This window comes from Scyliorhinus canicula, chromosome 5 (genome assembly GCF_902713615.1).
Source record: "Scyliorhinus canicula chromosome 5, sScyCan1.1, whole genome shotgun sequence".
Taxonomy (NCBI): Eukaryota; Metazoa; Chordata; class Chondrichthyes; order Carcharhiniformes; family Scyliorhinidae; genus Scyliorhinus; species Scyliorhinus canicula.
The window spans coordinates 16501853-16529672 of record NC_052150.1 but is presented as its reverse complement, the minus strand read 5'-3'; the positions used below and the strand labels follow the sequence as shown (position 1 = coordinate 16529672).

Here is a 27820-nt window from a genome sequence, read left to right as displayed (position 1 = left end):
GTGTTTTTATGGTCTCTCCCAATTGTTCTCAAAATTCTTTGCCCCTCTCCGTTTCGAACAGGATTATTTTATCTCTCGAAGTTCTGCCTAGCCTCCCAAAGGTGGTTCTGTCCAGACTTTTTTATTTTTAAAAAAAATAATTTTTATTGGAATTTTTTATAGAAAATATAACAAACAATGATATGCAACAAAATAACCCATAATAACTGTAACACCCCCCCAGACCGTATCAACGCATGTATCACATCCCCCCACCCCCCCAACCCCAATGAACAAGAGAACTTAAAAATAAATTAAAATTAAATAAACATAGTCATCGTCTCCCCCCTTCCTCCCCCTTCCCCCCCTTTCCTCCCCTTCCCCTTTCCTCCCCCCTTTTCCTCCCCTCCCCCCTTTTCCTCCCCCTCCCCCCCTTTTTTCCTCCCCCTTCCCCCACTTTTCCTCCCCCTTCTCCACCCCCTTTTTCCTCCCCAGGTTGCTGCTGCTGCTGTCCCAGTGCCCTATCGTTGAGCCAGAAAGTCGAGGAAAGGTTGCCACCGCCTAAAGAACCCTTGTACTGATCCTCTCAGGGCGAATTTGACCTTCTCTAGCTTGATAAAACCCGCCATGTCGTTGATCCAGGTTTCCACGCTCACATCCTTCCATTGTAGCAAGATCCTTCGCCGGGCTACTAGGGACGCAAAGGCCAGCACACCGGCCTCTTTCGCCTCCTGCACTCCCGGCTCCACCCCAACCCCAAAAGTCGCGAGTCCCCATCCTGGCTTGACCCTGGATCCCACCACCCTCGACACCGTCCTCGCCACCCCCTTCCAGAATTCCTCCAGTGCCGGGCATGCCCAGAACATGTGGGCATGGTTCGCTGGACTCCCCGAACACCTGACACACCTGTCTTCGCCCCCAAAGAACCTACTCATCCTAGACCCGGACATGTGGGCCCGGTGCAGCACCTTGAATTGGATGAGGCTAAGTCGCGCACATGAGGAGGAAGAATTAACCCTCTCCAGGGCATCAGCCCATGTCCCGTCTTCGATCTGTTCCCCCAGTTCCCCCTCCCACTTAGCTTTCAGCTCCTCCACTGACGCCTCCTCCACCTCCTGCATAACCTTGTAGATATCAGATATCTTCCCCTCTCCGACCCAGACCCCCGAAAGCACCCTGTCACTCACCCCCCTCGCGGGAAGCGAAGGGAATCCCTCCACCTGCCGTCTAGCAAACGCCTTTACCTGCAGATACCTGAACATGTTCCCCGGGGGAGCCCAAATTTCTCCTCCAACTCCCCCAGGCTCGCAAACCTCCCATCAATAAACAGGTCCCTCAGCTGTCTGATGCCCACTCTGTGCCAACCCTGAAATCCCCCATCAATGTTCCCCGGGACGAACCGATGGTTCCTCCTTAACGGAGCCTCCATCGAGCCCCCCACTTCTCCCCTGTGTCACCTCCACTGCCCCCAAATCTTGAGGGTAGCCGCCACCACCGGACTCGTGGTATACCTCGTGGGAGGGAGCGGCCACGGCGCCGTTACCAGGGCCCCCAGGCTTGTATCTCCACAGGACGCCCTCTCCATCCGTTTCCATGCTGCCACCTCCCCCTCCATTACCCACTTGCGCACCATCGACACATTGGCCGCCCAATAATACCCCGAGAGATTGGGTAACGCCAGCCCCCCCCATCTCTACCCCGCTCCAAGAAGACCCTCTTCACCCTCGGGGTCCCATGCGCCCAAACAAAGCTCATGATGCTGCTAGTAACCCTTCTAAAAAAGGCCCTAGGGATAAAGATGGGCAAACACTGAAAAAGGAACAAGAACCTCGGGAGAACCGTCATTTTGACGGACTGCACTCTACCCGCCAACGATAGCGGCACCATGTCCCACCTTTTAAATTCCTCCTCCATCTGCTCCACCAACCTGGTAAAGTTAAGCTTATGGAGAGTCCCCCAACTCCTGGCCACCTGCACCCCCAGGTATCTGAAACTCTTCACTGCCCTCTTAAACGGGAGCCTCCCAATTCCCTCCTCCTGATCACCCGGGTGTACTACAAATACCTCGCTCTTGCCTAAATTTAACTTATAGCCCGAGAAGCCCCCAAATTCCGCTAACAGCTCCATCACCCCCGGCATTCCCCCTTCTGGGTCCGCCACATACAACAGCAGGTCGTCCGCATACAGCGATACCCGATGTTCCTCCCCGCCCCACACCAGACCCCTCCATCTCCCTGACTCCCTCAACGCCATAGCCAAAGGTTCAATCGCCAGTGCAAAGAGCAAGGGGGACAGGGGGCACCCCTGCCTGGTCACACGGTAGAGCCTAAAGTACTCCGATCTCCTTCCATTGATGACTACACTCTTCATCGGAGCCGCGTAGAGCAGCCTCACCCATTTGATGAATCCCTCCCCGAATCCGAACCGCTCCAGCACCTCCCACAGGTACCCCCACTCAACTCTATCAAACGCTTTCTCCGCATCCCACTATCACCGCCTCCCCCTCCACTGTCGGCATCATAATAACATTTAGCAATCTCCGCACATTCGTGTTGAGCTGCCGTCCCTTGACAAATCCTGTCTGATCCTTGTGTATCACCCCTGGCACACAGTCCTCTATCCTGGTGGCCAGGATCTTCGCCAGCAACTTAGCGCCAACATTGAGGAGCGAGATAGGCCTGTATGATCCATACTGCAAGGGGTCCTTATCCCGCTTCAGGATCAGAGAGATCAGTGCCCGCGACATCGTCGGGGGCAAAGCCCTCCCCCCCCCCCCCCCCCCCCCCCCATGCCTCATTGAAGGCTCGCACCAACAGGGGGCCCTCCAGATCCACATACTTTTTATAAAATTCCACCGGGAACCCATCCGGCCCCGGCGCCTTACCTGACTGCATTTGTCCAATCCCCTGACTAGCTCCTCCAACTCTATCGGCGCCCCCAGCCCCTCTACCAGCTCCTCTTGAACCTTTGGGAAACATAGCCTGTTCATGAAGCTCTCCATCCCCCCTCTCCCCATCGGAGGTTCCGACCGGTACAGTCCCTCGTAGAAGTCCCTAAAGACCCCATTTACTTCTGTCCCCTTCTGCACTACATTCTCACCCTTATCCGTCACTCCACCAATTTCCCTAGCCGCATCCTGCCTACGGAGCTGATGCGCCAACATCCTGCTCGCCTTCTCCCCATACTCATATACCGCGCCTTGCGCCCTCCTCCACTGTGTCTCCGCCTTTCTGGTGGTCAACAAGTCAAATTTGGCCTGCAAAATACGCCGTTCCCCCAGCAACCCCTCCCCCGGTGCCTCCGTGTATCTCCTGTCAACATCCAGGAGCTCCCCCACCAGTCTCTCCCTCTCCTTCCTCTCCCTCCTTTCCCTATGGGCCCGGATGGAGATCAGCTCCCCCCGGATCACTGCTTTCAGAGCCTCCCAGACCATCCCCACCCGGACCTCCCCCGTGTCGTTGGTATCAAGATACCCCTCAATACTTCCCCGGACCCTCCTACACAACTCCTCATAAGCCAGCATCCCCACATCCAGGCGCCAGAGCGGGCGCTGGTCCCGCGCCTCCCCCATCTCCAGATCAACCCAGTGCGGAGCATGATCTGAAATTGCTATGGCCGAAAACTCGGCATCCTGCACCTTCGGGATCAATCCCCTGCTCAGGATGAAAAAATCTATTCGGGAATAAACCCTATGGACATGAGAGAAAAAGGAATACTCCCACGCTCTCGGCCTCCCAAACCTCCAGGGATCCACCCCTCCCATCTGGTCCATAAACCCCCTCAGCACTTTGGCCGCCGCCGGTCTCCTACCCGTCCTTGAACTGGACCGGTCCAGTGGGGGATCCAGCACTGTGTTAAAGTCTCCCCCCATGATCAGGCCCCCTGCCTCCAGGTCCGGAATGCGGCCCAACAAGCGCCTCATGAAGCCAGTATCATCCCAATTCGGGGCATATACATTAACCAGCACCACCTTCTCTCCCTGCAGCCTACCCTTCACCATAATATATCTGCCCTCCTTGTCCGACACCACCTCAGCCGCCTCGAACGCCACCCTCTTCCCCACCAGAATCGCCACCCCCCGGTTCTTCGCGTCCAATCCAGAGTGAAAAACCTGCCCCACCCACCCCTTCCCCAGACGAACCTGGTCCGCCACCTTCAAGTGGGTCTCCTGGAGCATAGCCACGTCCGCCTTCAGCCCCTTCAGATGAGAAAATACCCTAGTTCTCTTAACCGGCCCATTCAGCCCCCTCACGTTCCAGGTAATCAGCCGGATCAGAGGGCAACCCGCCCCCCTCCCCCGCCGGCTAGCCATAGCTTATCGACTGCTCGCCCCAGGCCAGGGCTTCTCCTCTACCCCCTCGGATAACGCGTCTCCTCTCCCCCTCCCCAAGGCTAGGACCCCTCCTAGCCGCGACGCACCCTCCATGGTACTTCCGTGAGTCAGCTGACTTCTGCTGACCCCGGCAGCTCCCGCCAAAACCCATCCCCTCCCGGCATGGGGTCATCCCCCTCTTGCCACACCTCCTTGGCACCGCTTCAGCGCGGGGAAGAAAACCAGTAGAGGCCACGCCCCCACCGCCAGCTCCACCCCCCCGCCCCGCAGCGCGGGAAACCAGAGGAAAGCCTGCGCTTTCATACTACCACACCCCACCCTACTGACGCAGCTCCCCAAAATCCAGTTTCACCCCAACCCCCATACAGAAGAGAACATATAAAACACAAACCCCCAGCATTCCCCACATAACCCACAACCATACCCAACAGACAGACCCACCCGTAAACAGAACAAAAAGAAAACCAGCATAAAAAACACGTTTCAAAATTGCAGAACAGCAACAGCGAAAACAGCAACGGCCATAGTGTGTCCCCAGACCCTAGCTTGAGTCCAGCTTCTCCGCCTGTACAAAGGCCCACGCCTTCTCCGGGGACTTGAAGTAGTGGTGCCCGTCCTTATATGTCACCCACAGACGCGCAGGCTGCAGCATTCCAAATCTGACCTGCTTGGCATGCAGCACCGCCTTCGTCCAGTTGAACCCGGCCCGCCGCTTAGCCACCTCCGCACTCAGTCCTGGTAGATTCGCACTACCGAATTCTCCCACTTGCTGCTCCTCTCTTTCTTGGCCAAGCGCAGCACACACTCCCGGTCGCTGAATCGATGGAACCGCACCAGCACCGCCCACGGGGGTTCATTTGCCTTGGGCCTCCTGGCCAGCACTCTGTGCGCTCCCTCAAGCTCCAGGGGCAAATGGAAGGACCCCGCTCCCATCAACGAGCTCAACATCGTGGTCACATACGACGGGAGATCCGTCCCCTCCAGCCCCTCCGCCAGGCCCAGGATCCTCAAATTCTTTTGCCTCGTGCGAACGTCCAGCTCCTCCAAGCGGTCTTGCCACTTTTTGTGAAGTGCCTCGTGCAACTCCACTTTCCCCACGAGGACCACGGCATCCTCCTCACGTTCAGTCCCGAATGGACACCTCCTGGGCCGCCTGGGTCTCAAGCAGCCTGTTGGTAGTCGCATTCAGGGAGTCCAGCAACTCAGCCTTCAGCTCCGCAAAACAGCGCAGAAGAGAAGCTTGCTGCTCCTGCGCCCACTTCCACCAGTCCTCGGGTGTTCCGCCGGCCGCCATTTTGTCCTTCTTCCCCCGCTTTTCTTGGGGAGCTGCTGCAGCTTTTTCCTTTGCCCCACTCCGGGTGAGCACCATAAATTATGGGGAATGCTCCTCTAGACACCTTCCCCCACCGGGATTCGTCGAGACAGCGCCGTTTGGGGCCCTCAAATAGGCCCAAAAGTCCTTAAGTAGCGGGAGCTGCCGAACGTGCGGCTTAGCTCCGCATAGCCGCAACCGGAAGTCCGGTTCTGTCCAGACTTGAATTCATCATAGCTATCTGCACTTTTGACTACCCACTCCCATTTGCACAAAAGAACAGGGCCATGCTATGAATATGCAATTAACCTCCAATTTACAGACAAAGGAGGCCATCAGACTCCGTAATGGGCTAATGGCTGGTCAGACAAAAATGTCCAAGAGGACAATGGATTGAGTTCCCATCCTGGCTGAACAGGAGTATACTATTCCCAATAATGAGTTTAAGTCTGAATGGAACAATGCAACTCAGGCCAGGTGTGTCCGTATACCTCTGACTCAGTTTTTGCAGTTTTACCCTCAGCTGTTCAGCCCCAAATTACCCTGTATCTTCAATCCAATTTCCTAACATCTCCCAGTCATCACACTTGTCAGTGCTCTCAAAGTGAAAGCTATTGGTCTTTCATCTCCATTTCGCATTATATCATTTATTACATTTTACAATTTTACTTCATTTTATGGTTTAAGTTAATTTTTAATGAAGCTCTGATCATCAGAACTTGCCCCATAGGGTGATGCATCACATACTGGTTGGCACACAGCACTGGGTTTATTCCTACTGAACCACTCGCTAACTGGAAAATTTTTGGTGGCTCAATTGCTCTTTGCCACAGACTTGATCACTCCACCTTTGCCGCATTTCTAATTTAGGGTCAAAATGAACTAATATTTCAGATTTCTGCAGCACATTTTTGACTTCATCATTTGTCTCTTTGCAGTCTATTTTCCAAGTCCATTGTTGGTTCGCAAATAACAATATATGGAGTGGTTTTAAGATGGTAGCAAGATTTGGAATAAATTTTCCATAGTAATTGAGCAGTCCCAAAAAAGATCTCAGTTTCGATATATACTGCAGTCAAAGTGCATCTAAAATCGCCGACATTTTCTTAGGTTCCAAGTGGAGCCCAGCCTTATGAATTACATGGCCAACTCAGCTTATTGATAACGGACTGTGTCTTTCAAGATGTTTCAATGTCTCTTCTAAATTCTTTAGGTGCTCCTGTTCATTCCTGCTAGTAATTAAGATGTTGTCCAAATGACATTGAACATGCTTGAGGCCACTAAGGATTTGGTCCATGGATCTTTGGAATAGGGCCAACGCTGATGCTATTCCGAACAGTTGCGCTTGTACCTGAACAGTCCCTTTGTGTGTTTCAATTGTTAGAAGATGCTACCTTCACCGGAGAGGTTTGCCTGGGACAAAATCTATCTTGCTGAACTGTTGTCCACCTGACAATGCAGCAAATAGTTATTGGTAAAGGATACTGGTTGGCACACAACACTGGGTTTATTCCTACTGACCCACTCGATAACTGGAAATTTTGGAGTTTCCCAATTGCTCGTCGCCACACAGACTTGATCACTCCACCTTTGACCAATTTTCAAGTTCCACTTCAACTTTTGGTTTGATAGTATATGGCATGGTCCTTGCCTTGATGTAAAACAGGTTTTATCTTAAGTCATGCTGTTGCCTTTTCTGTGGCTCTGCTGTAACTATGGCAAACAGTGAGTTTGCCCTCCTTTCTTTTGGTATCTACATTCTAATGCTCAGAGTCGCAGGTATCAAATGATACCACCACAAGGTTCAACCGGCTATCGATCAAAGAGCCAAACACCAGTGAGTTAGTTCAAGGGTACTTTATTTACACACAATTAGTCAGGCAACATAAACACTACTAGTTAACGACACCTATCGACTAAGACAACCTGTACTTAACTTCACGCACCCGGCTTAGGTCAGAGGAAGAGTGGCCGCTGTTCGATTCTGGATCTATCGAGTCCGGAGAAGTAACTGCTGCTCAGTTAGGCTCATCCGTCTGGTAGCGAACGTTGAACTTGGACTTGCTTCTGGTGGTGCTGCACTTGGAGATGGTCGTAGCCAGGGCACCAGGTCCAAGAGAGGACGAACATACGGCGGACTCTCTTCTTGTGCTTGGGGGTTTTTGCACTCTTTTGGGCGGTCCTTCAGTTTGGACCCCACTACTTTGGTGATTCCCGATCACTATGTTCGTATTCGAACCAATAAATGGGCGGGTACCTGGATGGCTGGGCGTGTCCCAAGCGGTCACTGACCCTGTTGTTTATGCTTTCCTAGTACAGGGAGTGGCATCGAAATGTCTGGGACTGTACCGTTCGCTCAAGTACCAGTCCTTTGTCTTGGTGGAGATGGGCCATCAAATGCTAATCGGCCCATCAAAATGCTAATTGGTCGGAGTTTCGACACCGTCTGGACTCCTTGCTTGCAAATATACATATCAGGCTCTGAGCCTGCCTGAATCTTGCTTTGTCCATTTTACCTGCTATGCTTTGCGAGTTTCTCTGTTCCTGGTTGTAAGTGGCCATCCGAGATGACTACATTGCTTTAACTCCGGTCATTACCCCTAAAGTGTTTTCAAATACATTCTTGTATTTTTCTAAGAGTTTCTGTAATGTGTTCTCTCCATCAACCAATTGGTTTACAGCTTGCCAATTTAGTTTGATTTTGTTCAACCATGCTTTTCTGAAAAGTGCAGGAAAATTTATTTTTGCCACATGTAATGGCAATTTTGCAGATTGACCATTTGCTTCAACTTGAACCATGATGTAACCCTTTACTAGAATCACCTCTCTGTGCACGTTCAAGATTATGTGAGATGATTTTAATGGCAAGTGCTTGAGCTTCTGTTGATATAGATTTTCAGAAATGAGAGATACCGTATTTACTTCTATTTTAATTTTGTTACCACTCAGTTTTGGATAGACCGAAAATCTGCCTATCGCCTTGCATTGCTAATTCACCAAGGTTTAGTTCTTTGATCTCCCTGGACATCGTGTCTTCCTGGGAATTTTCATTGCCTTCGGTTAATCTGTAGACTTTTTTTGTTGATTCAGGTGCGTTCTTGCATTTACCCAACTCTGAGGTTTGAGGCATGCTTGTGTGTTGACAGATCTTCTTTTCTCAGTATTCATCTTGTTTATTTTGGTGCCAGCTCAGATTTGGGAAGCTTCGTTTGCTGCCAATTCCATAGATACTGGTATTTCAACAGCAAATATGAGTGGTAAAGAGCTTTCTGTTAGCAATTGTCTCTGGGTCATCTAATTTCTCAATCCGCACACAAGTCTGTCTCGCATGTGTGTCCTCAAAGAGTCAACCTAAACTCACAATTCTTTGCTAGTTTCCATGGCACATCCACAAGTCATGGAATATTTTCACCCTCTTCTTGACTACATCAATAAAATCTGAATATCTCTGCTTTGATTAGGGGCTGGTTTAGCTCACTGGGCTAAATCGCTGGCTTTTAAAGCAGACCAAGCAGGCCAGCAGCACGGTTTGATTCCCGTACCAGCCTCCCCGGACAGGCGCCGGAATGTGGTGACTAGGGGCTTTTCACAGTAACTTCATTGAAGTCTACTCGTGACAATAAACGATTTTCATTTCATTTCATTTCATTAATGGTTTGGGCGAGAAATGCTCTTCAAGCATCTTAGTCAATTCCGCATAAGCTATTGTACCATATTTTTCAGGATGGACAAGAGTTTGTAATACAGTGAAAGTTTTCCGTCCCATTACACTCAAGAAAGTTACGGCTTTAATTTCATTCAGTATCCTGTTTGCAGCAGCGTAATATTGCAATCTCTTTTCATAGGAACTCCATGATTCCGCATTTTCATTGACTGTTTCAATAACGGCACCTTTTCCCACCATGGCAGTTACCTGTTCTTAAGTTTCTTTAAAAATGTCTTTTTTTTCCTTGGAAGGACTGTGGCTTTATAAAAAAAAATAGCTTTTCTTTACTGTTTTTGCAAACACCGATGTTATAAAAAGCAGAAGATTTCAGCTTTAATCCTGCTTATTCCTGGTTACTATCACGTAACTTTTCTTTTCGAGCAATTGATTTCCGAAAGCAGGGCAAGGAATGGATCAGAGCACTTTCTATCAATTTTAAAATGAATGTACATACACCCTTAGCAAAGATAAAAATCGGTTTCCAACTGCCATTTTTATCGCACTTCAATCAATGGTGGAGTTGTCTCCACCATTAAGGGGCTGGTTTAGCACACTGGGCTAAATCGCTGGCTTTAAAGCAGACCAAGGCAGGCCAGCAGCACGGTTCAATTCCCGTACCAGCCTCCCCGAACAGGCGCCGGAATGTGGTGACTAGGGGCTTTACCCAGTAACTTCATTTGAAGCCTACTTGTGACAATAAGCGATTTTCATTTCATTTCATTTGAAAATTGATCCTTGACTCAAGGTCCAGGTCGGAGTTATTTCTTCTAACTACAGTAGTTTTATTGGCAAAACATCCTCTTCGTCAGCTTTGTTTTCCCTATTATTTCTTAAAGGAGTTTTGCTCTTCTTCACAGCAGAGACAAAGGATGAAAAGGTTGCCACACCATAAGCTACTTAACCAGTTAGTCAGGCATCATTACAGAAGTGTTACTTGCTCACAGTATAAGGTGAAAAAGAGGGAAAATCTTCCAGATGCTTCTGATGATGTCACCACAAAGTCATATGACACACTACAGAGATGCATTGGTTTACGATACATAATAATTGCCTGCTGCACCTGCATGTTAGCCTTCAGTGACCTTTGACGAGGACACCCAGGTCCATTTGTATATCTGCACTTTCTCTTACCATTTTTGAAATATACTGTGCATCTGTTCCTCCTGCCAAAGTGGATGACCTCACATTTTTTCACATGATATTTCATCTGCCATGTTCTTGTCCACTCACCAAGTATATACAAATCCTCTGAAAGCTGCTTTGCATCTTCCTCAAAACACACATTCCCACCTAGTTTTGTGCCATCTGTGCACTTGGAAATATTACATTTGGTCCCCACATTCCAATCATTGATATATTGTGAATAGTTGGGGCCCCAAGTACTGATCCCTGTGGTACCCCACTAGTCAACGTGAGATTGTTCCATTTATTCCTACTCTGCTTTCTATCTGTTAACCAATCCATGCCAGTATATTACTTCCTATCCACGTGCTTTAATTTTACTAACCAGCCTCCAGTGGGGGATTTAAAATCTATAACTTAATACAAAACTTATACTATAATTCCTTGTTCTCAAGATGCTCCTGAACTGTCACATTCTCCATTTGACCCACTTCATTCCCCAGGATTAAATCTCACGATGGGGCAATGTTCACGAAAATTCCCCTAATACAATTCAGAAATTCCTGGCTTTTCGGCACAAAAGTTGCCCATTATCACTGCTCCATAGTTCTTGCTCCTCTCCAATTTCTTAGTGGGAGATAGCAAATCAATTTGCTGGCCTATAACGTACACAATGTATTGCAATATCTCCCTTATTATTTCTCAACTCCAGCCAAACAGATTCCATCTTTGACTCCTTTAACACTTTAATAATTTCCTTAATCAAAATTGCTCTCCCCTTTTTTAATCTTTTCCTGTCTTTCATGGAATCATAGAATAATTAGTACACACATGAACATTAAGCATCCAATCATCCCATTTTTTGACCCACTACATCACACTCCATGTGGAGTATTTCCAAGAGATGTTCAATGGTGTTGTAGGTAGTTTATTAGCATGGGTAAAGGATTGGCTAATTTATTTAAGACAAAGTTAGGGGCATTTTTTAATTGCAACTTTAGACTAGTGGAGTGCCACAGGAATCAGTGTTGGGACCACAATTATTTACAATATATATTAATGAATATACTATTCCCAAGTTTGCGGATTACACAAAAATAGGTAGGAGGACAAGTGGAGTAGGACAACACAGAGTCTCCAGAGGGATATAGGCAGATTAAGTGAGTGGCCAAAATCTTGGCAGATAGAATAAAAATGTGAAGTTATGCACTTTGGTAGGAAGAATAAAAGAACTGAATATTATTTAAAAGGAAAAAGCCTGCAGAAAGCTGCAGCACAGAGGGATTTGGGGGTTCTTGAGCATAAATCATAAAAAGCTAACATGCAAGTTCAGCAGACAATAGGGGAGGGAAATGGAATGTTGGTTTTATTTCAAAGAGAATGGAATATAAAAATAGGGGAATCTTGCTAAAACTAAACAAAGCACTAGTTAGATCACACCTGGAATACGACGAACAGTTTTTATAGAATTTACAGTGCCAAAGGAGGCCATTCGGCCCATCGAGTCTGCACCGGGCTCTTGAAAAGAGCACCCTACCCAAGGTCAACACCTCCACCCTACCCCCATAGTCCAGTAACCCCACCCAACACTAAGGGCAATTTTGGACACTAAGGGCAATTTATCATGGCCAATCCACCTATCCTGCACATTTTTGGACTGTGGGAGGAAACCGGCGCACCCGGAGGAAACCCACGCACACACGGGGAGGATGTGCAGACTCCCCACAGACAGTGACCCAAGCCAGAATCGAACCTGGGACCCTGGAGCTGTGAAGCAATTGTGCTATCCACAATGCTACCGTGCTGCCCCCGTTTTGGTCCCCTTCTCCAAGAATAGATATAGTGGCATTGGAGGCAGTCCAGAGAAGGTTCACTAGGTTGACCCCGGGTATGGAGGGACTTTCTTAAAAGGAGAGGTGGATTAAGTTGGGCCTGTACTTATTGGAGTTTAGAAGAATGAGTGGCGACCTTACTGAGACAAATCGGATTCTCAGGGGGCTTGACAGGATATACGTTGAGAGGTTCTTTTCCTTGTGGGAAAGGCTAGGACCAGAGGGGATAATCTCAGAGTAAGGGGTTGCCCATTTACGACAGGGATGAGGAGGAATTACTTCTCTCAGAGCTTAGTGAATCTGTGGATTTCTTTACCGCATAGGGCTGTAGAGGCTGGGTCATTAAGTATGCGCAAGGCTGAGATAGACCGACTTCTAATCAGTAACAGAATCAAGGTTTATGGGGATAAGGCGGGAAAGTGGAGTTGAGGATTATCATATCAGATCATTAATGATCTCATTGAATGGCAGAGCAGACTTGATGGGCTGAATGGCCTACTTCTTCTACTCCTATGTCTTATGGTTGTATGAGGAGCTGGTTAGCTCAGCTACCAGAAAACTAAAACAGGATGCAGAATGATCCCAACAGTAAGGGTTCAATCCCCTTACTAGTTATGGTAATTAATAGAGGCCCTGCCTCCTCACCTTGCCGAATGATGTTCTGCCAGCTACAAGTAGCTAAAATTTCTGACTAATGGAGAAAGATGCCGATGGCCCTTTGGGATTTCAGTTAGATACATTATACTCCCATGTAACAATTTGCATCTCAGCTCCTCAGTCTTTTTAACCACAGTGTGCAGTTACACACATACACGCCAAACCTAACTTACAATTTATTGTATTGTCGTTAATCACACTTAATTTCTAACTATTTTTCCTCGTTCTCTGTACACCTTGTTTCTTCTACTTTTTATATATTATATTTATTTCACCTTCTGGGTGGTCAATGATGTAATGTTTACTCCAAACAAAATCCAACCTTGAACTTTGCAGCTACTGCAGAATCAGTAAAAACAGAGTACTCAGCATTTTATTACAGGATATTTTTTAGATACTTATTTTCAGAGGATGAAGGCTAATGGTTTGTATAGATTTTAGAGATTGGATGGTTTAGAATCTTAAACAAAATTTAAACGTCTGATTCTACACCAGAATACTTTTTGCAGAAAACTTTTGGATGATCTCTTTTACACCCCTCAAAAAACAAAATGTTCTCCTGCATGTAAAAATGAAGCATCCTTGTCATGGTTTGGATCTTGAATGAATGAATTGAGAGCAACAATGCCTTTGCAGTGGAATCATAGGACCCTGAAAGAAACTATTATATATATAATCTCAGACATCCATAAGGCCATCTGACAACTGTCATTATCTGTTGCAAAATTATTTTTAAATTCCCTTTTATACTGTTGATAATCTGAAATATGCAAAATCTACACTCGTGCGCCTGGAAGAGATCTCAGCTCTCTGCATTGTCATGTTTCAGGCTTTTTTTTGACCTTCCACCACCAACCCTCACGCCTCAGAACAGATTTGGAGGGAAAAAGACATTATTTTAAAATCCCTGCTTTAAACATAATGGCCCAGATTTAGTGGTGATGCTGGTGAAATGGTCAGTATTTGCTATCTTTATTCCACTGAAATTGACAGCAGCTTTTGGAGTCCGCAAATGGACAGAATAACTCAAGCAATTGAGAGGTTACTCTGATACTACCCTTCTCCAGAGAGTGCACTATTGGGATCCCCTTCCTCATCCCAAAGTGCAATCCACAAACCATTTTTATGCTGTTACTTTCAATTTGAATGAGGTGCAACTGTTTTTTGAAATGGCATTTAACTTAATAATGACTTCGAAACACCCTCACTGTCCCCCAAAAAAACAAATTTTAGGTGTTAGGTGGATTGGCCATGATAAATTGCCCCTCAGTAACTAAAGATATGCGAGGTAGGAGGGGTTATGGCTGGGGAGCGGTCCTAAGTAGTGTGCTCTTTCAGAGGGTCAGTGCAGACTTGATGGGCCAAATAGCCTCCTTCTGAACCATAGTGTGATTATAACATTTTAGTTTCTATATTAATCGAGTCATTTATTTGTTCTCTATCAAATTTTAATTCAAACGAAGAATCCAGTGCATTTTACTAGTTAGTTTGCTGTATAGTAGAACACTTCAATGCGATTTGCTGCTGATCCTGCTTGCTGGCATTACTGCTGCAAGACGCCTGGAGATGCCCTTGATTTGGCTCCAGATTTAAACTGACATTGGGAAAGGGGATGCCGCGTCACAGATTGCTAGATCCTTGTGGCAGCTTTCTGCGAGGTCAAAGGAAACACCGTTGCTTTGCTGCTGACTACAAAATCCAGCCCTGCATGTAGTCTCATGACTTTTTAAAAATAAAGACAATACCCAGTTGACCCATGGCTTTAATGTTAAAATTAAGTTATTCTTCATCACCACCCCCCCCCAACCCACCATAAAGGCTAAAGAATAAAGGCGCTGGAGGACCTTCAAGCGGCTATTGGACCTTCAAGCGGCTATTGGATAGGTACATGGATTACGGTAGGACTGTAGATTAATTTTTTCTTAAGGGCAGCACGGTAGCATTGTGGATAGAACAATTGCTTCACAGCTCCAGGGTCCCAGGTTCGATTCCTGCTTGGGTCACTGTCTGTGCTGAGTCTGCACATCCTCCCCGTGAGTGCGTGGGTTTCCTCCGGGTGCTCCGGTTTTCTCCCACAGTCCAAAGATGTGCAGGTTAGGTGGATTGGCCATGATAAATTGCCTTTGGTGTCCAAAATTGCCCATAGTGTTGGGTGGGGTTACTGGGTTATAGAATTAGAATTAGAATTTACAGTGCAGAAGGAGGCCATTCGGCCCATCGCGTCTGCACCAGCTCTTGGAAAGAGCACCCTACCCAAGGTCAACACCTCCACCCCATCCCCATAACCCAGTAACCCCACCCAACACTAAGGGCAATTTTGGGTTATGGGGATAGGGTGGAGGTGTTGACCTGGGGTAGGGTGCTCTTTCCAAGAGCCGGTGCAGACTCGATGGGCCGAATGGTCTCCTTCTGCACTGTGAATTCTATGATAATCTATGATTAATCTAGGACAAAGGTTCGGCACAACATCGTGGGCCGAGGGCCTGTTCTGCGCTGTATTTTTCTAGGTTCTATGTTCTATTAAAAAGTTTGTTTGCCAGTCTGGACAATAAGGAAACACCTCCCACTCGTTGTGTTGGAAAACCCTGATCTCAATTTGTTTTTTGAAGCCGGGGAGTTAAACAGAATGAGGTAGATGCCAAAAATATAGTCTGGCATTTGGAAACAGGAAACCTTGCAGTCAGGCAATGGCCATGAAAGACAGGAGACTATGGGCGGAATTTAACTAAATGGGAACAAAATCCCACAGCGAGGGTGCTTAGCTGCGTGTTTCCCGACCCTCGCAGTGCTCAGAAACACAACGCTATAAATTGGCACTCACGTTAGATAAACCGAGGTCACACGTTGCCCTGTTTCCTGCACTGAGGAGCTCCGCCTGCTGGAAGTCTTCAATGTAGCAAGAGATCGGATGCCATTTTTAATTGGTGTCTGGAACCCCTACATGACCCCTGACCCCCCCCCCCATAACTCCCCCAACACACTCACAGGGCACCCCCAGCCCAATCGCCACTGCGCAAAAAAAATACCAGCTTGGCACCTTGGCAGTGCCAGCCTGGCACCCAGGTGGCACTGCCAGGGTGTCAAGCTGGCACCGCCAGGTACCCAGGTGGCACCACCAGTGCCAGGGTACCACTCTGCCCAAAGAGCATGCACCTGGGGGCCTCCGATCGCCTGGGATACCCCCACGAGTGCCATCCCATCTGGTCCCCATTTGTGGAGACCAGTGCTGAATGGTGCTCACCTGGGGTCACAAAGGCAAAGGGGACCTCAGGAAGCTACATATAACAGTGAGACCAGCTATCTTGCTGTAATATGCAGATTTGCTAAAAAAGTCCACAATGAGTGGGATTTACATTGCAACGTCTTGCGAGATTGCGTTTGACTCGCAAGATGCTGTGAGTCACGTAGATCCCAGGAGCAGGGTCTCCCGGCTTCTATTGGCCATGCTGCACCCGGCTGGTTTTCAGGCACAGAATGGCTGTAAAATCACACTATATATGAAGAGAGGCTTGAACTGCAAGGCAGAATGTAAAGGAATTAGTCTGCAGCAGTCAGGCAAATTTACCTACTAAAGTGAGATATTACATTAATCTGCTATACTGTATACTCGGTTTGCCTTCACAGCAGTTAAATACATATGCATACATTGACAGTTAGCTGGTTACAAATGGAGTTCCCACAGTCACATACCTAGTATTGTTCAAAAAGTATAGGCAGCAAGAATCAAATCCCACAAGAAACACATGGCCGCTTATGGGAGTAACTAACTATTGAGTGCAAGAATGTGTGCATAGCTGACTAGAATGTGTAATACATCCACTTATTAATTCAAATCATGCAAGTAATAATAAAGATTACTATAAAGTAAGAATTCACAACATTCATAATAACCTTCATGAAGATAAAGGAACATTAGTCATAGAGTCTTACAGAGCAGAGTGAGGCCATTTGGCCCATCGTGTCTGTGCCAATCATCAAGCACCTAACTATTCTAGTCCCATTTTTCCCGGTGAATCTCCTCTGCAGCCTCTCTAGTGCAATCACATCCTTCCTATACAGTGGCGGCCAGAATTGCAGACAGTACCCTAACTGTGGCCTAACAAGTGTTTTATTCAGCTCCATCATAATCTCCCTTCTCTTTAATTCTTGGTGTGCAACTGGTGAAATATTATTAATTTTTAAAAACAGTGAATGGATAAACCATTAAACTTCCATGCTTAAAGAAAAGGTCAAAATTATAATATGTTACCTGATTAGGAAATGAAAATGAAATTTTTCGGAGCTGATTCTCATGCTCCAATGATATTTCAGATAGCACTGATCTACGTATTAAAGGTTTTTCTTAAAATGTTAGTTGATAAAGTTGTACAGTAAAAACTCTGTATATTGGTTGCAAAGCAACTAAAACAGCACCATTAAGATTTTGTAACTTGCAAATCCTCTTTGAGTCCTGTATTTACCTAAAATGATGACAGTTACTCTATAACCAAATTACATATATGGTAACTGTTTTCATAAGCTGTTCACATAGAAGAAATGCATTCTCCCACCAGGAAACATCAGCTAGAACAATTCAGGCAAGCCGGTGGATGCGCACATGCTATTGACCTGAAACTCAAAAAGAGCAAGAGACGGTCAGGCTCACAAGTGACCACCAACGTTTGTGAAAAAAGATAGAAGCAGATGCAAATCATAAAGAAGCAATTGGGTAACATAAGCATGGCTTTCTTTAATCCATGCAATTGCAGGATAAAGGGAAAATCAAAGATGGAACTCCTGGAAAACCTCTCTCCACTTAAGAACATAAGAACTAGGAGCAGGAGTAGGCCATCTGGCCCCTCGAGCCTGCTCCGCCATTCAATGAGATCATGGCTGATCTTTTGTGGACTCAGCTCCACTTTCCGGCCCGCACACCATAACCCTTAATCCCTTTATTCTTCAAAAAACTATGTATCTTTACCTTAAAAACATGTAATGAAGGAGCCTCAACTGCTTCACTGGGCAAGGAATTCCATAGATTCACAACCCTTTGGGTGAAGAAGTTCCTCCTAAACTCAGCCTTAAAATAAGGGGAAGTAGATTTAGGACTATGTCCCCTAGTTCTGCTTTCACCCGCCAGTGGAAACAACCTGCCCGCATCTATCCTACCTATTCCCTTCATAATTTTAAATGTTTCTATAAGATCCCCCCTCACCCTTCTAAATTCCAACGAGTACAGTCCCAGTCTACTCAACCTCTCCTCATAATCCAACCCCTTCAGCTCTGGCATTAACCTAGTGAATCTCCTCTGCACACCCTCCAGTGCCAGTACGTCCTTTCTCAAGTAAGGAGACCAAAACTGAACACAATACTCCAGGTGTGGCCTCACTAACACCTTATACAATTGCAACATAACCTCCCTAGTCTTAAACTCCATCCCTCTAGCAATGAAGGACAAAATTCCATTTGCCTTCTTAATCACCTGTTGCACCTGTAAACCAACCTTCTGTGACTCATGCACTAGCACACCCAAGTCTCTCTGCACAGCGGCATGCTTTAATATTTTATCGTTTAAATAATAATCCCGTTTGCTGTTATTCCTACCAAAATGGATAACCTCACATTTGTCAACATTGTATTCCATCTGCCAGACCTTAGCCCATTCACTTAACCTATCCAAATCCCTCTGCAGACTTCCAGTATCCTCTGCGCTTTTCGCTTTACCACTCATCTTAGTGTCATCTGCAAACTTGGACACATTGCCCTTGGTCCCCAACTCCAAATCATCTATGTAAATTGTGAACAATTGTGGGCCCAATACGGATCCCTGAGGGACACCACTAGCTACTGATTGCCAACCAGAGAAACACCCATTAATCCCCACTCTTTGCTTTCTATTAATTAACCAATCCTCTATCCATGCTACTACTTTACCCTTGATGCCATGCATCTTTATCTTATGCAGCAACCTTTTGTGTGGCACCTTGTCAAAGGCTTTCTGGAAATCCAGATATACCACATCCATCGGCTCCCCGTTATCTACTGCACTGGTAATGTCCTCAAAAAATTCCACTAAATTAGTTAGGCATGACCTGCCCTTTATGAACCTATGCTGCGTCTGCCCAATGGGACAATTTGTATCCAGATGCCTCGCTATTTCTTCCTTGATGATAGATTCCAGCATCTTCCCTACTACCGAAGTTATGCTCACTGGCCTATAATTTCCTGCTTTCTGCCTACCTCCTTTTTTAAACAGTGGTGTCACGTTTGCTAATTTCCAATCCGCCGGGACCACCCCAGAGTCTAGTGAATTTCGGTAAATTATCACTAGTGCATCTGCAATTTCCCTAGCCATCTCTTTTAGCACTCTGGGATGCATTCCATCAGGGCCAGGAGACTTGTCTACCTTTAGCCCCATTAGCTTGCCCATCACTACCTCCTTAGTGATAACAATCCTCTCAAGGTCCTCACCTGTCATAGCCTCATTTCTATCAGTCACTGGCATGATATTTGTGTCTTCCACTGTGAAGACCGACCCAAAAAACCTGTTCAGTTCCTCAGCCATTTCCTCATTTCCCATTATTAAAACTCCCTTCTCATCCTCTAAAGGACCAATATTTACCTTAGCCACTCTTTTTTGTTTTATATATTTGTAAAAACTTTTACTGTCTGTTTTTATATTCTGAGCAAGTTTACTCTCATACTCTATCTTACTCTTCTTTATAGCTTTTTTAGTAGCTTTCTGTTGCCCCCTAAAGATTTCCCAGTCCTCTAATCTCCCAGCAATCTTTGCCACTTTATATGCTTTTTCCTTCAATTTGATACTCTCCCTTATTTCCTTAGATATCCACGGTCGATTTTCCCTCTTTCTACTGTCCTTCCTTTTTGTTGTGGTGAATCTTTTGGAATTCTCTACTCCAGAAGGCTGTGGAGGCTCAGTCATTGAGTATATTCAAGACAGAAATTGATTCTTATATATTAATGGCATAAAGGAATATGGGGATAGGGCAGAGAAATGGCACTGAGATAGAAATCAGCCATGACCTTGTTGGATGGCAGAGTAGGCTTGAGGGCAGAATGACCTATTCCTATTGCCTATGTTGCTATATTAGGAAGGAATGAGTTAGCGCAGAAAATGACAGAATGAGTCACAAAGTTAACATGAAGAAGATGTAGGTATGGCGGACCTTAAACACCTTAAACAATAAGAAAGGACAATAATTTCAGGCAATTTAACTAATCAAAGGCCAATTTGGTTAGCTAGAAGACTGCTGTCTAAAGGCGTCATTCAAGTACACAAACAGGTCTTAAAATGTTGCAACAGTCAGCATGATAACATGTTATGTGATGAGAGTCAAGAAATGTACACAATATCCTCATCCATATCAACCTTCCAGTTCTTTGTTCTTATTCAAGGCCACTTGGCCCAACAAATGGAAACCCATTTTTGGTGAACATCAACTATTTCTGTAGTGAACAGTTACTTCATCTCAATACTATCATGACAGATTGTTTAAACCAGTTTCTAAGATGGTAACAAAGGGACAAAAAATTAGTTTATTAACACTAATGGGGAAAATTTGAAAACCTTTAACACAAGTGCTGGAAAGTGAAATTATTTGTCTTAAAAAGCAGAGCACATAAAGTATCTGAGTAATTGCTTGAACAGAGGAATATTAAAAGACAATGGCAGTAAACCGTTAGTGGATCAGTAGATCAGACCATGTAGGCTCTGCAGAGCAAATGAAAAAAAAAATACAGATCTGATGGGTCAACTAGACTTGTTTCTGTGCTCTGAAGTGATGTGATGGGTTCATACAGTCAGGTTATTTTCAGCTTAAAGATAATAAGCAAGAAAAATTCAAACGAGCAACGATGATAAAAATATTGATACATTGCAAGGAAAGGCAAGTTGTGACAATGATTGAGCTGTCCCAACATTTAATTTTTTCTCTTGAATACTATGCAGAAATTGAAAACAAAAGAGAAGCCTTTCCAGACAGGAAAGCAAAACGTAATTATTTGAAAAATTTGAGCTTTAGTTGAAATGTTGAAGAAAATGAAGCATTAACATGAAAGAAGATTCTAAGTGTTTTGGTTATAACCGGAGGAATGTGAGAACTCCACGTGGATTTTCACATTGAAAAATGCAGGCAAAAGACCCATGATGCATAGCATCTGAATGTATAACAATGTGAGGAAAGAAAGAGTAGCTCTTAAGATCACACACTTGAAGAAACAGTGATTAAGCAACCAAAAGAGAAAATGATGGAAAATCTCAGCAGGTCTGGCAGCATCTGCAGGGAGAGAAAAAAGCGAATGTTTCGAATCCAGATGACCCTTTATCAAAGTGATTAAGCAATCCCCATTCACTATCTGCTGCATTCAAGTGTACCATCTGATTGCAAAGTTGTACATTTTGGAAATTATCATTTGAAGAATTAACCGGTAACAACTAATTCTGCAAACAATAATAATCTTTATTATTGTCACAAGTATTGTCACATTAATGCTGCAATGAAGTTACTGTGAAAATCCCCCGACGCCACACTCCGGTGCCTATTCGGATGCACTGAGGGAGGACTCAGAATGTCCAATTCACCCAACAAGCACGTCTTTTGGGACTTGTGGGATTAAAACCGGAGCACCCGGAGGAAACCCATCCAGACACGGGGAGAACGTGCAGACTCCGCACAGACGGTGAGCCAAGCCGGGAATCGAACCCGGGTCCCTGGCGCTGTGAAGCAACAGTGCGAACCACTGCACTACCATGCAATTGGGGGTTTTTGAATAAAGATCACTGGATTTTTGACAAGTCAGTCTCAGATTTTTTATCTTGCATCAAGGAGCTCCATTCAGAATCTTCAAAAGCAGAAAGAAAATCTCAACTTCAGAAAATTCATGACAACATGAAACGGAGGCCCAACTTTTGTCTGCAGATGGATTCAATTTAGCAACTGTTGATTTCAGAAGATCTGGTTTTGACTTTAAAAGTCATCAACGTCTGTGTGCGTAGGGAGGGGGTGGTTAGGCTAGGAAACAGCGTTAAACTTGCAGCAGTGCCCTTGGTTAGAGCTGCAACCCTCACCTGAGCGTCTTCAACAACTGCCACCGTCCCGGCAAGGTGCAAAAGGCAGCAGCCATCCAGACCGTTCACCCAACCTTCCCGTGGTGGACCAGCAACACACAGACCACTTGGACTTTTACCCTCGCCCCGCCCCGCCCCGCCCCCTCCTCTCCGCTCAGACTAACTTGACGGATAATCCGAACTCCGCCTCTCCGCCCCGCCCCGGGGTTGCGCGTGCGCGCCCATCTCCCCGCCAACGTCAAACGGCCCTCTCGGCATGCGCCGGCTCAAAGTGGTGGCCCGGTCGGAGCGCGCTGACGTAACGACGCCAACCTGGCTCGGCCGCGCAAGCAAGTTAGGTTGATCTCCTCCTCCCCACGCGCCTCGCTCTTTTAACCGTTTTTTTCCCCCCGCCCCCACCTTCCCACGCGCGGCGTGCACGCGCGGGGAGACGGCGAGGGAGAGGAAAGAAAGTACAACTTCCGGCTCTCCCTCATGGACCAGCGCGAGCTCCCTGCTGCGCAGAGCGAGCTGCGCACTGGCCACCCCTCTCCTTCTCTCTGGCTCTCCTCCCTCCCGGAGTTAAAAGGAGGCCAGGCATCCAGAGCACAGGGGGCTGGAAAGTGACTCCCTCTTCAGTTGGTCAGAGACTCTCAGCTTTGGGATTATGGCTTCGGAGGAACTGTATGAGGTACGGGGAGAGAAAAAAAAAAGACGTGATTTTAATTGGTTTCCGACTCGTACTCACTCACCAGCTATACCCCCCCTCCCACCCACCCAACCTCCACACTTTCCCACTCCTTCCCTCCCTCCCTCCTCTGAACCCAGAGTGATATGGCGATCCGAGTCCGGGTTTTTTTTTAAGGTGGAGTGAGTGCAGCCGGTGTATGGGGTGCGCACGCGTCCGGGGGAGGTGGAAGAGAGTTGTTTGAAATCATCTTTTCAAGGGAAGACTTGACTTTTAGTCTCCACGGTGTTGTCGATTGGCCTCCCCCCCCCCCCCGCGCGGTGGTGTTTGTGTGTGTGTGTAAGGTACTGGACTGTGTGGCCAAGTATGAAGGGAGATGGGGGTCTAACTCTTTGCTGTTGGCTTGTGTGCACTCGCAACTAATTCCGTCCTCAGCTGTGTCGCAACGCATGCAACGAAGACAGGGATCCCAAACTCGGGTTTCATCTCTTTTTTTTTTTTAAATTAGTTTTTTTTGTGGAAAAGGCATTGACTTTTTATCTACTTCTCAACCACTCTGTTAATATTGGATGAAGTAGATTCTTCTGCTTGATTGTAATTTGTTCTATCTCGTATGGGTGGTTACCTTCCAGATTCCAGCAAGGTTCCATGAACTAGTGGCAAGGGTTGTGGTTTGTTTTAGCTTTATGCAGAATAGATCTCTTTTTCTGTGAAGAAGGGTGAATTAATAATGTGATGTTCATTGAGAATTGTTGTTGGGTAATTGATTTGACATAAGATCTTCTGGGTTTTAAGTTGGAGAACTTGAGGTTTTTCTGTCTTCTACTTTATGGGTTCTACTCCCACTTGTTTGCAAAGGCTCCTAGGTGTTGATAGAGAGCTTGAGGTGTTCTACTCTTCAACCCCCTCTTCTTTCTTCTCTTCCCCCCCCCCCCCCCCCCCATCAAACCTATCTTCTCTATCTCCTTTTTTGCTCTCCTCTCCTTCTCTATCTCCTTTTTTGCTCTCCTCTCCTTCTCTATCTCCTTTTTCGCTCTCCTCTCCTTCTCTATCTCCTTTTTCGCTCTCCTCTCCTTCTCTATCTCCTTTTTCTCTCCTCCCCCTTCTCCTTTGCAATGCTCCTTAAAGGTATGATGTAATTTGAGAATATAACTTTTTGCATGAATCCTAAACTGGCAAGAACTGATCTCGGAAATTTATGTAATCTTATTACTTCTTTGATGGAAGAGTGTCTAGCTTCAAATTTAAAAGTTTTTGAGGTTCTTTTAGATTTTCGTCATGCAGTTCTTTTAATAAAAAGTACTATTTGGTGAGTGGGCTAGAATGAAATGAGTAACCAGGTATACCTGAGGTATAGATAACAAGTGTACATGTGTGTATATATTGACTTTGTTTACTGGTGAAATTGGAAATATGCTTGAAACAAGTGAGACTTTTTAAATCTTGTGTCCATTGTTGTTATACATCTGATTTATAATGTGAAAGAGAGCTTTTGGCAATGGCAGTTGTGAATGCACTTTTTTGGTGATTGGAAGATTGTTGGCTCTTCCAATCTGTTTTGAGGATAACTTCTCATCAACACTTTTTTTTTGTTCACAAATAAATTCAAATATTTTTCGCAGTTGAAACGGTTTATCATGAAGGAGGATTCTTTGGATACTTGTGCTGTGCTTTGATGGTGATTTTTAATGATGTCATGCAAGAATGGACCAGTAACAAATAAAGCTGTTTGGATGAATAATTGATCAGAATTTGAACTTTATTTACTTCACTGTTGGCGGTGATCTGATTGTTACAAGGTAGAAAACAATAGTTGTGTGATCATCCAAATTTGATGCTTCAAACTTTGTATTCAGAACCCAAGCACCAATTGTTTGGATCTTTTGAACTGTAGGAAGGAGGCTAATGGGTAGTTTTAAGATAACTGTGCACAATACCTGTTTTAAGATTATGTATGGAAGATTGGTAACATTTGTTGGTTTAACAATATTGACTTCTAGGCATCTAATTTTCAGTAAGAACAGAAGGATCACTAGATATTTTTCATTATAGTCATGTTTAACAGTGCAAGTTCCTAAGATAGGTTTCAAATCTTTTGAATTTGGTTCTTTCAGAAATTTTCAATTGGTTACATTATTTTGGTCTGGTCTTGGTCACATTTCCTAGTTGTTTGCATTTCTCTATGCATCTAATCAAAATGTTTAATGGTGATGCTAATTTGCACAGTAATTTCTAATTGTTGGGCAAAGCATTGTATTACATGATATGCTTTTGTAAACCATGGTTTAATATTTCTTTAAAAATTGTATTAATGCCAATCTGATTTTCCTGCAATATGTATTGACAATGAGCAAAACTTTGTGTGTATGTTCTGGTTGATGGACCAAATTAAGGATTTTGCATTTCAGGTTTACAAAGGCGATGTAGAATGCGCAAAAAATTGTTAATGCTGCTTGAGATGGTGCATCATATTAGGGTCTAATTCATTTATTTTCCCCAAGGTAAATACTTACCTGATTTTTACTTGAGCCCCCAAAAGATGCATCTACTAACATTAACACATGCTATTTTTAAGTGTTTCCTTGTATGTATGATCTGAAACATGACCATTGTACGAATTTATGAAGGTGTATTGACTGAATCTGATTTCTAATCCCCTAATGGTTATCGTACACACTTCAACATTGGGGTTGGATGGCTTTTGATTTATTGCAAATAATTTGTTTCAGTCATGCACAAAGATTGATTTTGAAAAAAGGTTTCACTCTTTGGAAATCATTTTAGTAACTACTGTCATGCAATCCAAGTGATTGGTGATATTTGGGTTCTGTTCGGATGCATTTTGGGCAGGTTTGCTTTCAATAGAAATGTAATTTGACGTCAGTGCCATCCTTCTGTTCAGTTTTTGCAGAACTATTTTGATGTTTGTCTTCATTATGACATGGGACTTTAATTTAGTACTTTTTCTCCCTTCTGTAATCAACCAAGTGCCAATGTAGTTTAGTCTGTATACTGGTATTATCTTCAACTTCCATAATTGTTACTCCGCAACCCAAAAGGAGGAGAGATTTCATATAATTTCCCATCACCATGGAGCAACTGTTTTTTGACAAAGCTTTGGAATTATGTTCATATTACTACCAATTTACAGCTATGTTTGTTTTTGTTTGAACCTTGTACCAAGTAGTAATTTTTGTCCAAATGTAAATGACAATCTCGCTTCCAAGTAATTATGTGACCGGTAGGACATGGTGGTTATGATGCTGGATCAGTGACGCAGAAGTGATGAGTTTAAATTCCAGCCATTCAAGTTCAGATATTAAAATCAATAAATCGGGTTAGGAGAGTCTTAAACATCCAACTGGTTCATTTTGATGACCTTCGGGGGCTGTAACATATAACCCCATCCCTACATGGTAGTGTTTTAATTCCTCCTGAAATCGTCTGCAGACGCTGTGGTTCAGGAAGAAAATCCATCACTTTTTTTTAGGAGTAACTACTGATGGACATTAGATGTGGCTATGGTGGCATTGCTCACATTCTTGAGGATAAATGCAAAGAATTTTGTATAACGGTTTTCTACGCATGTATACAGTAAATTTCTTCCACACCAAGGAGATGTTGGTGTTCTATCACAATTCAGACTGAATTTGGAAATTTTGCATAATTTATATAGCCCATGAAGGTAAGTTTAACTTTGAATAGTTGGTCATTCACCAGGAATCAATTTTGGGATTGTAATCAAACCTGAAAATGACCGCTACTTTTAAATTAATTTAATGCATGCTCTCATTGTACTTGGTTGTGGGACCAAATCCATCTAGAATTGAAATAAGATCTTTGACTTCGCTCTCCCACACTATTCTAATGAAGCTCAAACATTAGCTTAAGGAACAGTGCCTCACCTTTTTAATTAGGCATGCCACAGCCTTCCAGACCAGAGCAGCCACTCTACTGTGGGTTTGGCCATGGCAGGAGACTCCCAGGAGGACAGCGTAGGGATGGGCTCCAAAATATCCCTGAAGAGGTCAAACATGCTCCACATTCAGGTGACCCTGGCTTGTGACCAATCAAAATGGAGAGGCCTCATTCAGCAAGCCACTGACCACCAAGATTTAATTGGGATTGTGCAGAGGTGACATCAAAACATCGGTGGGGGTGCATAAACCTCCAAACCCATCTAGCCAACACTTTAAGCACCACCTGCCCTGCATATGGCAGACTTTATTTATATATTGGACTTTCATCGAATGGAGTGGAAAGCATCCCTGCTGGACTGCCTAAGAAGAGACTAACAAGTTCCTACAGTTTCAGTTTCAGACCATAACATCTTCCCCCTTTTTTTTGGTTTAAAATGATTCTGCTATTCTCAGTTTACTCTAAACCAATTTTTAAAAAAAGTGTCCTATTCCTATCATCTTGCATGATCCTGCCTTTTTTTGTCACTTGTCTTTCTTGCCTGCCACCTTTTAATCATCAACCTTTTTTTTTGTTCGTTCTCCCTCCCTTGACTCTGTACTTAAAAATGGATGAATATGTTTCTTTTCTCCCCACCCTCTCCCTGTGTTTGCACATTGAACATAATTTCCCTAACATTCGGCTGGGGCTGTTGATTAATTTTATGCAGTTTTACATGTTTCAGCACAGACTGTCCCAATCCATGCTGGTGTTTATGCTTCAAACGTTCCTCATCCCACCTGGCATCATTTAACCCAGAGGTGGGCAAACTTTTCTGTGCAAGGGCCACATTCAGAAATTCACAATTTTAAAGGGCCGCATAGTATATTAAGTAAAATAATTAATATTTAAAATAGCCAAAATAAAAGGTTTTTAAAAGAGAAAAAAAAGCAATTAATTTTTATTAATTAATATTTTAAAGTAGAAACTTCACATGAAACACATGTTGTGCTGAGCAATGATCACCCTACTCAAGTCAACGTATCCACCCTATACCAGTAACCCAACAGCCCCCCCCCCATTAACCTTAAAATTAAAAAAAAAAAAAAAAAAAAATGGTGGGCCGCATAAAGACCTTTGGCGGGCCGTAGTTTGCCCACCCCTGATTTAACCCATGTCCACATTGACTCTTACAAACTTTTACAGGTGCAGAAAGCATCCTATCTGGGTTTACGCAGAGATGTGTAG

General features: G+C 45.0%; 2 protein-coding genes across 2 annotated transcripts in view; one reads left to right on the top strand and one right to left on the bottom strand.

Annotated features, from left to right (window-relative positions):
• eci2 (enoyl-CoA delta isomerase 2) overlaps positions 1-22154 on the bottom strand; it is a 153271-nt gene extending 131117 nt beyond the window's left edge. Inside the window, exon 1 of the mRNA XM_038796641.1 lies at positions 22009-22154. Coding sequence (XP_038652569.1) covers positions 22009-22064 — 56 coding nt within the window. The 5' untranslated portion in view covers positions 22065-22154. The remainder of the gene's footprint in view (positions 1-22008) is intronic.
• Positions 22155-22314: 160 nt separating this feature from the next.
• cdyl (chromodomain protein, Y-like) overlaps positions 22315-27820 on the top strand; it is a 233207-nt gene continuing 227701 nt past the window's right edge. The window contains exon 1 of the mRNA XM_038796640.1: positions 22315-22678. Within this exon, the coding sequence (XP_038652568.1) occupies positions 22655-22678 (24 nt within the window). The 5' untranslated portion in view covers positions 22315-22654. The remainder of the gene's footprint in view (positions 22679-27820) is intronic.